The 12476-nt window shown below is 57.3% G+C and overlaps 2 protein-coding genes across 2 annotated transcripts; both read right to left on the reverse strand.

Moving 5' to 3' along the window:
- Positions 1-793: 793 nt before the first annotated feature.
- ZACN (zinc activated ion channel) lies at positions 794-4008 on the reverse strand. Its single transcript, XM_047081347.1, has 9 exons — positions 3912-4008; positions 3702-3826; positions 3529-3573; positions 3283-3389; positions 2888-3057; positions 2221-2345; positions 1871-2081; positions 1591-1755; positions 794-1130 (listed from the first exon to the last, which is right to left on the reverse strand). Exons 1-9 carry the CDS (start codon positions 4006-4008, stop codon positions 943-945), a joined length of 1233 nt encoding a protein of 410 aa, XP_046937303.1. The 3' UTR covers positions 794-942.
- A 1361-nt stretch (positions 4009-5369) lies between these two features.
- GALR2 (galanin receptor 2) lies at positions 5370-7875 on the reverse strand. The gene is made up of 2 exons (XM_047081624.1): positions 7475-7875; positions 5370-6168 (listed from the first exon to the last, which is right to left on the reverse strand). Exons 1-2 carry the CDS (start codon positions 7840-7842, stop codon positions 5370-5372), a joined length of 1167 nt encoding a protein of 388 aa, XP_046937580.1. The 5' UTR covers positions 7843-7875.
- Positions 7876-12476: the final 4601 nt, after the last annotated feature.

The following is a 12476-nucleotide window of genomic DNA, read 5'->3' on the forward strand; positions in this document are numbered from 1 at the left end:
TGGGGCCAGGGGCCTTTTTCCACCCCTTCCCCAGCCCGGCGCCCTGTCCCCGAGCCCTGGGGTCCTGGTTTGCATTTCTTCCTGGAGCCCCCCAGACCACCACTCTCCCAGAACCCTGGGGTTCCCTCACACCTTAGGTTTCGTGACCCTGAGCCTCCCTGGGCCACATGCTAGCTTCCAGACAGGAAAGGACAAAGAAGAAAGACCAAGGCCTATAGCCACAGCTGCCTCATGTGTACAAGAGCAGGAGAGTGAATAGCCCACCGCTGGCCCAGTTCAGAGCTGGGGGTGGAGAACGCCCCCTTGAGCCCAGAAATGTCGGTAGGGCCCAGTGAGGGGCAGGCCACAGCGCAGCCAGAGGGCGTGGCGAAAAAACAAGCAGGACCGACCCACTCGTGGATTCGGTGCAGAAAACGTATTCCCCCTCACCCACAGCCCGGAAGTCGGGGTGTTCTGCCTCCTAGGCATCCCCCAGGGAGTGGGAGTGCCCTCTCTCCGTGGTCTCTAGGGTCCAGCACCCTGCAGAAGGAGTTCTGAGAAGCCTGGCTACCCTATGTGGCCTGACTCAGGCCCCTGTCTCCTGGTGCCCAGGGCCTCCTGGCCCAAGGCCCAACAGCAGTAGTCGCAGAAATGGGGGCCAGATGCCTGGTGCACAGTGGTGAGAAGTTCAGGAGCATGGTAGGGGTTGTGCAGGTGTCGGCCCCACCCGCATAGCACAGGAATGAGTAGCCAGTTCAGGGAAGACAGATGCTTGAGGTGCACGTGCACACATCACTTGGGTGATGACGGGTTTATTTCACGCTCTGCTTTCACGGCTATCAGAAGGGAGAACTCAGGGTGGCCTGGGATCCTCCGGGCTTCAGAGAAGAGTTGACCTCCTCCTTTCTCCAGAGACGCTGTCATGGCCCTTCCCCTGGGTGCGCAGCCCCGGGCCCTGAGCTGTCACAGCCTGGGCTGCCCGCCATGGGGCACGGCCTTGCCGGGAGCTGGGTCAGACTTGCACGTCGCCCACATCCAGAGCCCGATGAAGAAAAACTGGCTGCACACTACACCCACCACATACACCAGGAAGAAGACGTGGTCAGCAGCCTCGGCCTGGCTCCTTCTCGACCCCTTCACCCTGGGGGCTCCTGGTGGGGGGAGATGCAGGAAAAGGCGGTGTTTTTCAGGCTCGCCCAACATGCCGGCTCGGAGCAGAAGAGTGAACCCTGGGGGTCGTCCGCCTGTATCTGTGCCTTCCTTAGATTTACAGCTAATGAATATTGGGGTCTGGCCCATTCCAGGCCATCTTGAGCTGCAGAAACACCCTCATAGACAGGCTCCTAGAGGCATAGGGCTATCTCCGGGAGTTTGAAGTCACCTGGGCCCTTACGGAAGCTAACCTGGCTCCCTGCTCCAGACCCGCGTCTTCTAAGGACGGACACGGTGGAGCCCAGGGACCGTGGAGCTAGCAGAGTGAATGCGCGGAGCCGCCAGCCTAGTGACCCCCGCCTCAGCCCTGGGTGTGGGGCCTCCCGGCCCTGCCCTGTCACACCCACTCCTACCCTTATTCCTCCCTCTACCCCGTTCCAGGAAGGGGCTCCTGCCCACCTTCAGGATTTGGCTCTGAGTCCCCGTGACCGTGCTGCTCCGCTCTAGGGGTCGGGCTGGGGCCGCTCTTGGCCCTGAGGTCGCCCCGGGCCAGCAGCGCGGCCAGCAGCACGGTCTCCATGGTGCTGGCAAAGAGCAGCAGCAGCAGCACAGTGAAGTAGTAAACTGGGGGCAGGAGGGCGGGGTGGGCAGGTCAAGGCCAGGCCTGCACCTCTGCGCCCAGGGAGCTGAGCAGAGGCCCGCCCGCAGCCCAGGGCCAGGGGAGGGGCGCGGGACTTACTGAGCAGTGGGTTGCAGGAGGAGGAGCTGGGCAGGGCCTGCACCAGGGAGGAGTGGAAGACCAGGTAGCCCAGCAGCAGGGTCACCTTGTAGGCAATGCGCTCGGTGGCCTGGAGGGGCAGTAGCCCCCCGCACATGTCCGCCAACAGCAGGGCCTCCCCGGGTACCAGCAGAGCTATGATGGCCTTCAGCGCTGTGTTCTGCAGGCGCAGCTGGTAGGAAGGAAGTTGGGGCTTTGGGGGGGAGGAGGGGGTGTACAGGGGGGCTTGGGCACTTGCACGGTGACGCCATGGCCTCTGACTGCACGCATGACGCCCCCATCAGCCCTCTGTCAGCCGCGCCGCGACTCACCGTCACCTGGAAGCAGGGCACCAGCTGCTGGGGTGGGACTTGGGTTTTCAGATCCCGAACTACGTATTCCCTCTTGACGCTCACAATCTCGTTCACCGCGTGCGCCCGGAACTCCAGCTCCAGGGCTGGAAGGGGTGAGGGTGAGAGTGGCCAAGTAGGAAGGAGGTACCCCTGTCCCTGAATCTCTCTCGGGAGTAAAGGTGCAGGGACTGGCTGGAGGCGGGGCGGGGGGGGGGGGCGGTGAGGCAAGGGGGGAGGGTTTCTGGGCCAAGCTGGATGTCACCCTTGGGTCCGTGGGATATTTTACTGGGTGGCTACGCCTTCGGAATGCTTCCAGGAATAAGGCTGCAGCAACCTAGGTCTCCGGGCTCCATCAGAGTGACCCAGACACTGCGGTTTGGCCCTGGCCGTTGAGGGCAGCTGCACTGGGGTAGCTGAGGGGAGACTAAAGGGGGCTGCAGCCAGAGCAGGGGAGAGCTGGGAGGTGGGCTGCCGTTTGGGAGGTACAGGCGAGAAGCATGCTCTGTTCTAGGATCTCTTCAGCTCCCCTAGACTGGTGTGAGCACAGGCCAGCTGCCCCCTGTGTCTGTGTCGGGTGGATGTCGGCAGAAGGCCAGAGGCTCCCCCCTCCCCTCTCCCCTCCCCCCAGCTCCTGTCCCGTCAGCACCAGTGTTGCCCAGAGCGTAGAAGCTGAGGTTGCAGTCGCTCTGGTCCCTGGGGAAGTGGAGGAGCTCAAAATCACAGTTGGTCTCGGTGGTGAGGGTCAAGTACAGGTCAACGTGGCCGTCGGGGTCCACTCGGGCCCTCGGGCTCTGATCCTGCCAGTCCACCCAGAGCCTGTTGGGCACGGGGAAGACATACAGCCAGAGGCTCAGCCCCTTCTCAGAAGGGGGATGTGGGGGAGACTGCAGCATAGCCCAGCTGCCCTCTGCTGCCATCTGGGTTCCAGAAGGGTGAGGGGGACATGGGGCAGTGAGGTGCACCTGTGGCCTGGCAGAGCCACCAGGAGGGGGATAGTCCCTAAGGAGGGCTTCCTGGCACAAGAACTCCCACCTCACTTACGCCTCCTGGATGGTGAGTCCTGGAGTCCAGAGTGAGTCCCAGGGCAGTGTGACTGCACGCCGTGGGCGCACACTCGCGTTCCAGGCCAGGCGAGTGTCCAGCCAGGACTGGGGACACAAAGAAGCCACTAAGGCTCCCGCTCCCATAGATACACAGGCCCCCGGGCAGTTTGATGAAGGCTGGTACTCCTGAGCTGGACGAAGAGACGGTCCTCCCATCCCACCTTCCCAGCCCCTGGGCACTCACCAGCCGAAGCAGCAGCATGGAGGACACTGTGTACCGCAGGATGTCCTGAGGAAGTGGCAGGGCAGTGTGTCACCTGGGGCTGGGCGCTATGGGACAAAAGAAGGCAAGAGACCCCACCCATCGCCCCGCTGGGCACCCAGCACCTGCTCCCTCCGTGGCCTGAGGACACTTACCACGTTAAACACGTTGGACACAAACACCCGCACGTCCACGAGCAGGGGCGCGCTCCCATTGTTCGGAATCTGGATGGTTTCCTGAACCTCCTGGGGCCAGTTGAAGTCGAAGTAGGATGGCCAGGCTGAAGGACGGAGGTGGAGGTCATTTGGGTGGGTGCCCTGGGGTCCAAATCCCAAAGCTTAAACGACTTGACTCTCTCCACCTACCAACTGCCGGTGTTCTAAAGTCCCGCGCCTGGACCGAGGGCCCGGCGGTGGCGCTGAGCCTGAGGAAGGCCACATGGAGCAGGAGCTGCAGGGCCATCTTCAGTGGCTGTGTGGAAGGCTGGATGGAGCCACGGGATCTAAACTGCTGCCTCTGTTTCAGTTGCTTTGCTGGGGGACTGGGCAGTCAGGCAGGCAGCTGCTCTGTGCAAGGACTCTGGGGCCTTGGAGTCAGCACCCTCCCACCCCCAACCCGGGTTCCGCAAACACCTGAAGACAAAGCACAGGATCCAGCCCCACCCATCCTGCACCTGCCTCGGCTTCCCTGCCCCGCTCCATTTCCATCACCTAGAATCAGCTGTCCCCTTCAGGGATAGCCAAGGGGAGTGGGCAAGCACAGATTCCCCCTCCTGCTTTCCCCTTGACCTAGTCCTTCCAATCCAGGCAGACGCCACGGGTCTTCCCTGCCTTTTTGCAAGCGGGCGCCTGGCTGGTTAAGTATTCGAGCCTTTGCCAAAGTGCCCTGCAATTAACACCATGAGATACGTACATCCTTGGGAGTTTTCTTGCCTCTCCTCAAACACTGAACCGATTCCGTGTAAAAAGCCTCGAAAGGCTCAAGAACTCCAAGAGAGGGGCAAACCCTGGGCAGGTAGAGGTTAGATCCCCAGCAAAGCCCTGTGGCATTCCTGCTCCAGCATGCAGTTCTCAGCCTGCCCCAGCCCAGCAGTGCCTTAGAACTGCTCCTGGGTACCCTGGAGCACGGCGGGTGAGGGGCGCCTTCTCTGGCCCAGAAGAAATACCTAGCTGCCGGAGACTTGACCCCAGACAGAAGGAAACCCCAAGGCTGAAAGTAGACACTGATCAGTCTGCGGACACTGGGAAGGAGCCCCAGAAGGCTGGGAGCAGGGAGGAGCCCCCCCCCGCCACACACACACACACACACACACACACACACACACTTGCTGGCTTAGGAGCGTTCCTAGGAACACAGTGTCTGCGCTCGCTCATCGACCAACTTATCTTGCCAGCTTAAACGCTCTGCCTGCCTTTGTCGCACGCCTAGGTGGCTGCTGGTTGGCGGATCTATATATACTTGGCGCCTCAGGTTGGCCATGTGCGGAGAGCCTTGGTCCTCCTGTGCTTCCCGGCTTCAGGGATTTCCATGCTGACTTTTAACTCGGCTGCCTCTGGTGCCTTTGCCACTCTCTTTCCCTGTGGTTCATTAAAGCACGTTGCGCCCATCCATCCACAGCTCCCCTGTGAAGTCCCAGAGGCTTCCAACCCGGAGCCTCGTAACCATGAGATGTGTGGAGACACAGCGCAACACCGCATGTGAAAAGGTTTGCGTATTTTATTAACAGATTTAATTCCCTCCCCTAACCACCGCTCCCTCCCCCTCTCCCCCCGCCAACCTCTGACTCCAATCCTTTAACACCAAAGCATACTCAATAAATGCCCTCAGGTCGCATTCACTGCCGGGATGCCGTTGGGGGCATTTTGGTCCCGCCAGGATGGCCCGGGTACCAGGTTCAAGGCCGGGGGACTGCTGAGAGGTGCCAGCACAGGGGCGGAGGGCCCGGCAGCCTCGCTCACGTGCGTCCCGTCGGTGGACTCACGCTCTAGGACGCTGCTGCGGTGGGTCCCCTGTGCGGCGATGCACACGCGGCCTGAGGCTCTACGTGGGGCACGGCGCAGCAGACCTGCGCAGATCTTGCGGAAGCCCTTGCGGAAGTGCTTGGAGACGAGCGCGTAGACGATGGGGTTGACACAGGAGTTGGCATAGGAGACCAGGTGCGAGAGGATGCGCAGCGCGTAGGTGGCAGGTGTAAGCGGGAAGCGGCCGAACCACACGCAGAGGATGAGCGCGTGGTGAGGCATCCAACAGAGGCAGAAGAGCACAGCCACGATGATGATCATGCGCGTCACCTTGCGCTTGGCGCGCCGGGCGCTCGAACCGGTGGCCACCGGGTCCACCGTTCGCCACAGGTAGCGCAGGGTGCGCGCGTAGGTCAGGCCGAGCACCAGCACGGGAAGCAGGTAGCTGAAGACAAAGGTGCAGAGGTCCATGGCGCGGCGACGAGGCGCGCTCCACGCCGGGTGGCACACAGTCAGGTTGGCCAACTTCGACTGGCGGTAGTAACTCAGGTAGGGCCCGGAGAAGAGCAGCGACAGCCCCCAGATGAGCCCGATGGCAGCCAGCGCGTTGCGAGGCGTGCGGAGCTCTCGGGAGTGCAGCGGGTAGCGGATGGCCAGATACCTGTGCGTCAGGCCCGGAAGAGAGACGGGTGAACAGGTGAATTCGCGGGGGGTGGGGGTGGAGGTGGGGGTGGGGAAGGGGGCAGAGTCAGACCTTTAAACCTTGACCTCACCTTCTCTCAAAGAAGGTCCCTAGCGCACGGTCGCACCGCACCGGCCAGAGCATCCCAGACACTCTCAGCTGCCTCGAGATGCGGGGCGGGACCGGCAGCAGGAAAGTGTGCGTAGGTCACTCATCTGGTCTTCCCGGGACTATAACCACCGTCAGAGTCCACCAGGGAGGGCACCCCAAGGTTTAACCGGCTTTGGGGTTCCGGGAGGCTGTCATTACCCAAGAGTGCCTGTGCCCAGAGAGGTAGGACCCAGGCGCCTTGAGGCTCTAGCGGACAGCCTGGAGGCACCGCGAGGTACCTGGAGGGAATTCCTTAGAGAAGCCGACGCTCTATGGGTCCCACCAGAGCTCTCAGAACCGGAACCGACACACTCCGCGCTCAGTGGAAGTGGGAGCTATATGGGGGAGGTGGCCTCACCTCCCTGCCTGTCCAGGGGAGGTCGGGAGGACGTGAGGGTAGAGGGACCTGGAGAAATCATGGAGTCAGACCCAGATTTCCTCCCCAGGAACCATCCAGGTGGCCAGTGGAGAGGAGGGAGACCCTCCGGCGCCCTCTTCTCTCTGCCTTTGACCCTGGGCCTGGAGGTGTGTGTGTGGTGGGAGGGTGTCTAGGGACCCTCCGGTGTGCCAGCTTCAACTTTGGCCTGGGCCCTTTGGAAGGACTCAAATTCCTCAGTCCAGACTAGAGTCGACTGCTCCCAGCAAACCGTAGATTCGAGGCTAGCGAGGTGGAGGTGCCTGAGTTTGACTCCAGGAAACAGACCATTGGTTCCACGCACACGATTACTGGATGGGCCACTCTGAACAAGTCACTTCTGAACTCGATCTCATCTGTAGATTGGGCACGGTAATCCCTCCCATCCCAACTTCACAGGGGCACTGAGCTCAAAAGAGACACGGGAAAACGCTCTGTGTCAGAAAACGCTGCGCTTTCAGGCACTGGTGGCACTGGAGAGCTGAGGTCTCCAGCGTGGAGCAGTGAGGACGCACCTAAGGGGACACCGCTGTCCCCCATTCTTATTCCCCTTTTTCCTTCTCCACGTCAGTTTGTCTTTCACTCTCTTCCGGTCCCTTTGCCTTCTTAGTGTCCTTGTCTACCCTCCGTGTGTCCCTCCTAGAGTCCCGCTCCCTTCTGTGGCCCCCAACTGGGTGTCTGACCACCCCCCCCCGGGGGGCCGCCAGGGCGCTTGCTCACCTGTCCAGGGAGACAGCGGCCAGCGTGAAGCTGCTGGCGTACATGGTGAGGAAGATGAGGAAATGCACGGCCTTGCAGAGCAGCGAGCCGAACACCCAGCCGTCCAGGGTGTAGATGGTGGCCTGGAAAGGCACGCAGCACACGATGAAGCACAGGTCGGCCACGCCCAGGTTGAGGATGAACAGGTTGGTGGTGCTGACCGCCTGGCCGCCACGCAGCAGCACGGCCAGCACCAGCGCGTTGCCCACGGTGCCCACCAAGAAGATGAGCACGAACAACATGGGCACGATAACCGCCTCGGGCTGCCAGCTGTCCCTGCCATTCGCCTCACTGGCGTCCTCGGCCCGCGGGCCACCAGAGCCATTCATGGCGTCCCCGACCCCGAGGCTGCCAGGGCTCCTGCCGCCGTCTGAGTTCTGGCGAGCGCGCAGCTCCCGCGGCTCCAGCCGCTGCAGGCGAGTCGCCGGAGCTGCGGGCGGAGTGAGCCTCGCCTGGCTGGGGCGGGGAGGTGGGGGTGCGCTGGGGTCAGGGGGAGGAGCGAGCAGCCCGAGGGGTGGGTTGAGCCCCGCGCTGGGGGGGAAGGACTCTCGGGTGGCCCACCCCGGGGACAGGGGCCGCTGGTGCCTGCTTCCCCGTCGGCGCGCTCCAGCACCCAGCCGGCCGGTGTCGCGCCGAGAGAGGAACTGACCTCCCGGCCGTGCGCGGGAATGGTGGGGGGACCGGCCCCTGGGGCCTGCGGGCGCGCCGTGGGGCCGGGAGCGCGCGCCTGGGACCACGCATACCTCGCCCTGCAGTCTGGCCGGCGCTCCAGGCCTCCCGGGTCTGGCTGGGGGCGTCCTCGGGGGCCCCTAAGGGGTGGGTAGGAGGTGACAAGAGGCGGAGGTGGGCGGAGGGGACTCGGCTTTCCCCATCCGGTTAGGGGGAACGGCACTGCCGCCCCCCTTCTGTGTGTCAGTTTCTGTCCTTGGCGCTGTGCCTCAGTTTCTTCAGCTGTAACATGGGATCATAGTCCCTTCCGGGAGGGCTCTGGTGAGCATGGAATGAGATGTGTGAACTGAAGCCCGTTCGTTGAATCTCAGTGAATCAAATTCCTCTCTGTCTCCTTGCCCTAGTCAGATATCCAAAAAGGGAAAACATGAAGGAAATACTAAACAGCAGAGTCCCATGCACCAGGAGCATTTTCCTACAAGGCCAGGAGGGTGTTTAGGTTGCAATAAAACTTAATATTTGTTTCTAATTTTGACACATTAGGCATCAAGCGCTGGTGACGCAGAATCATTACTGTTTCTATAGAATTACCCACCTCCCCTCTCCCGGTTCACTGGGTCTGAAATTCACCACCCTCTGCCACTGTCGCTTGGTTTCTGCTTCATCTTTCCCTGCCCTGTTCATGGGGTCCCAGTCTGGAACATTCTTTTTCCTCTCCACTCCCCCACGCCCCCACTCCCCCCAGGATCTCAGCCCCCAAAGCCCTACTCCTACACCTTTGGGCAGGGAAACGTTATCCAGACGCTTGCCCTGCCTGCCTACTCATGGAATAGGAAGATACTAACAGTTCATGTTTATGAGATGCTTGCCATTCGGTTTTTCAGTATGAATTTTTTTTAAGTCTATTTATTTTGAGAGAACGTGCGCCCACAGGTGCACGCACCCTTGAGCCAGGGGTGGTCAGAGAGAGAGGGAGAGGAAGAGAATCCCAAGCAGGCTCTGCACTGTCAGCACAGAGCCTGATGCGGGGCTCGAACTCATGAACCATGATATCGTGACCTGAGCCAAAGTCAGATGCTTAACCAACTGAATCACCCAGGTGCCCCTTAAGTAACAGGTCATTTTTTCCTGCAGGAAAAGTAGGTCAGGGTAAGGGAACTGGGAGTACCATAGTGGTAGAGGTGGTGCTCTTTGAAATAGGGGGGCCAGGCAGACCTCATTAGGAAGGTGACATTTAGACAAACAGTTGAAGGAGGTGAGGGAGCTAGAGTAGCAGATATCTGGGGGAAGTGCATTCCAGAGACAGCAGTCAGTGCAAAGGTCCCAAAGCAGGAGTGTGCCTGTATCCCTAAATAAGGAGGCTGCTACGGCTTGAGTTGATAAACGAGGAGATTGACAGGAGAGGAGGTGACAGGTAGGGCTTTTTTGGTTGCAAGGAACGTGCCTTCCAGTCTGAGCAGAATGAGGGGCCACTGCAGACTTCCGGCTAGCTAGAGGATTAATACCATCCGACTTACTTTTTAAAAAGATCTTTATTGAAATATCATCCTCATGTCATGCCATTTGCCCACTTAAAGTTTGCATTTGGTTTTTAATATATTCACAGTTTTGCAGCCATCACCACAATCAATTTTAGAACGTCCTCCAAAGAAATCCCTGCTCTTTAGCCATCAACCTCCAATCTCCACCCCCACCTCAGCCCTAGGCAGCCAGTTACAGATTTGTCTCTATAGATTTGCCTTTTCTGAACATTAATGTGTGTGTGTATATATACATACATATATATACATGTATATATATTATATATAGTTTTACTTTTAAATGTAACTTATTTTTATTTATTTTATTTTTTAAGGTTTATTTATTTGTTTAATCTCTAACCCTAACCCTAAATTTAATCTCTACATCCAATGTGGGGCTCAAACCCATGACCCCAAGATCAAGAATCACATGCTCTGCTGAGCATGTCACAGTTTTGCAGCCATCACCACAATCAGTTTTAGAATGTTCTCCAAAGAAATTCCTGCTCCTTAGCCATCAACCTCCAATCTCCACCCCCACCTCAGCTGTAGGCAGCCAGTTACAACTCCTGACTAAGCCGGGCACCCCTGGACATTTCATATAAATGGAATCACACAGTATGTGGTCCTTTGTGTGACTTTATTCACTTAGCATAATAGTTTAAAGATTCATCTGCATTGTAGCATGTATCAGTGCTTCATTGCTTTTTTAGGGCCAAATAATATTCCATTGTATGGTCATATCAATTCTACCCATTCATTTGTCGACGGACATTTAGGAGACGTATTTTTTAATTTTTTAAATTGTTTCATATTTTTTAAAGTTTATTTACTTATCTTGCAGGGGAGGGGCAGAGATGGAGAGAGAGAAAATCCCAAGCAGGCTCTGAGCTGCCAGCGTGGAGCCTGACCTGGGGCCTGATCCCACAAACCATGAGACCTCGAACTGAGCCAAAATCAAGCATTGGACGCTTAACGTAGTGAGTCACCCAGGCACCCCAGGAGACTTTCTTAAGAGATTTTATTTCATTTTCTAGTATTCTCTACATCTAATGCGGGGTTTGTACCCACAACTTGATATCAAGAGTCACATGCTCCACTGACTGAGCCAGCCAGATGCCCTGAGACTTATTTTTTTAAGATTTATGTTTAATTGTGGTAAAATGCACAAAACATACAATTTGCCTTCTTAGACACTTTATAGTATACGATTCAGTAGTATTAAGTAAATTCACAAGTAAATTGTTGTGCAACCAATCTCCAGGACTTTTTAATCCTGCAGAATCAAACCTCTGTATCTATTAAACAATAATCCCCCATTTTTCCTTCCCCTCCCCCCTCCCCCCCCCCAGCAACCACCAGTGTACTTTCTATGAATTTGACTACACTAAATACCCCATATAAGTGGAATCATATAATACTAGTCTTTTTTTGACTGGCTGACTTAGCACAATTATTTTCAAGCTTCATCCATGCTGTAGCATGTGGCTTAATACTATTCCATTGTATGGGTGTACCATTTTTAGTTTATTCCTGAGGGCCACTGGGTTCCTTCTCCCTGTTGCGTTTTTGTGAATAATGCCGCTATGAACATGAATGTACAAATATCTCTTGGAGACCTTGCTTTTAATTCTTTTGAACATATACCCAGAAGTGGGATTGCCAGATCATATGGTAATTCTTTAATTTTCCAAAAAACAGTCATACTGTTTTACACCACTTTACGTTGGCACCAAAAGGGCACCAGGGTCCTGATTTCTCCATATCTTTGCTAATACATGTTATTTTCTGTTATTTTTTTTAGAAAATAGTAACCATCCAAAATAAATAAATAAAAATAGTAATCATCCTAATGGGTGTGAGGTGATAGTTCATTGTGGCTTTGGTTTGCATTTCCCTAAACGATTAGTGACACTGAGTAGAGACTTACTTTAAATTGCTTCATTTTATCTTCATAAAAACCGTCCTAATTGGTTATCTCCATTTCACAGGGGAGGGAAAAGATTTAGAGGGAGACTAAGTTATTTGCCCAACATCTTCCGACCAGTAATGGGGGAGACAGGGTCTGAGACGTAGGACTCAGACCCCAAAGCCCACAGTGCCATACTGCAGAGCAAAGATTCAGTGTCCCTCGCCCCAACACTTCTTCCTCCTGAACTGCTTGAATTGCTCGCTCCAAAGACCAGAGACACAGGTCCCCTGCAGTCTAAGTTCCTACACCTGGTGGCCGCTTGCTGACCCCCTGACCCCACCAGCGCCATGGCATTCTCAGGGTCGGCCCCAGAGGAAAGCGTAGAGGCGGTTCCCTCACAGGGAGACTGCTTCATTCGGGTAGGGTGGGAACCCCATCTCTCGAGTATCCAGGGAGGTAGACACCCCGAAATCCAGTCCTTAGCTAACCGCTCCCTCCCTCTGTGCTTGAGACGTGAGCCCGATGCCCCGTGCAGGGAGGCAGGAGCGGGGAGTTGGGGGCGGGGGTCCATCTCCCGATCCTCAGCCTTAGGTGGAGGAGGGGAGGAGGGGAGGAGGGTTTGCTCCGAAAAGATCTCAAAACCTCTAGTCTCCCTAGCCTCCCGGCAAGGACGAGCCCCAAACCCGCTCACCATCACGGCAGGCCGCCCCACCCCCAGCCGACGCGCAGGCGCACTCCCAACGAGCGCGTCTCGCCTGCGGCCCGGGACGTCGGCGGCGGAGTCCGCCACTATCCCGTCAGGCAGTCTGGGCAGGCCTCGCTCTTTTCCTCCTCCGTCGTCCCGCCTCCTCTATCCCGTCTG

Source organism: Lynx rufus, unplaced genomic scaffold (assembly GCF_022079265.1).
Source record: "Lynx rufus isolate CCGP_SWC_20201006 ecotype Redwood Valley unplaced genomic scaffold, mLynRuf1.p SCAF_18, whole genome shotgun sequence".
Taxonomy (NCBI): Eukaryota; Metazoa; Chordata; class Mammalia; order Carnivora; family Felidae; genus Lynx; species Lynx rufus.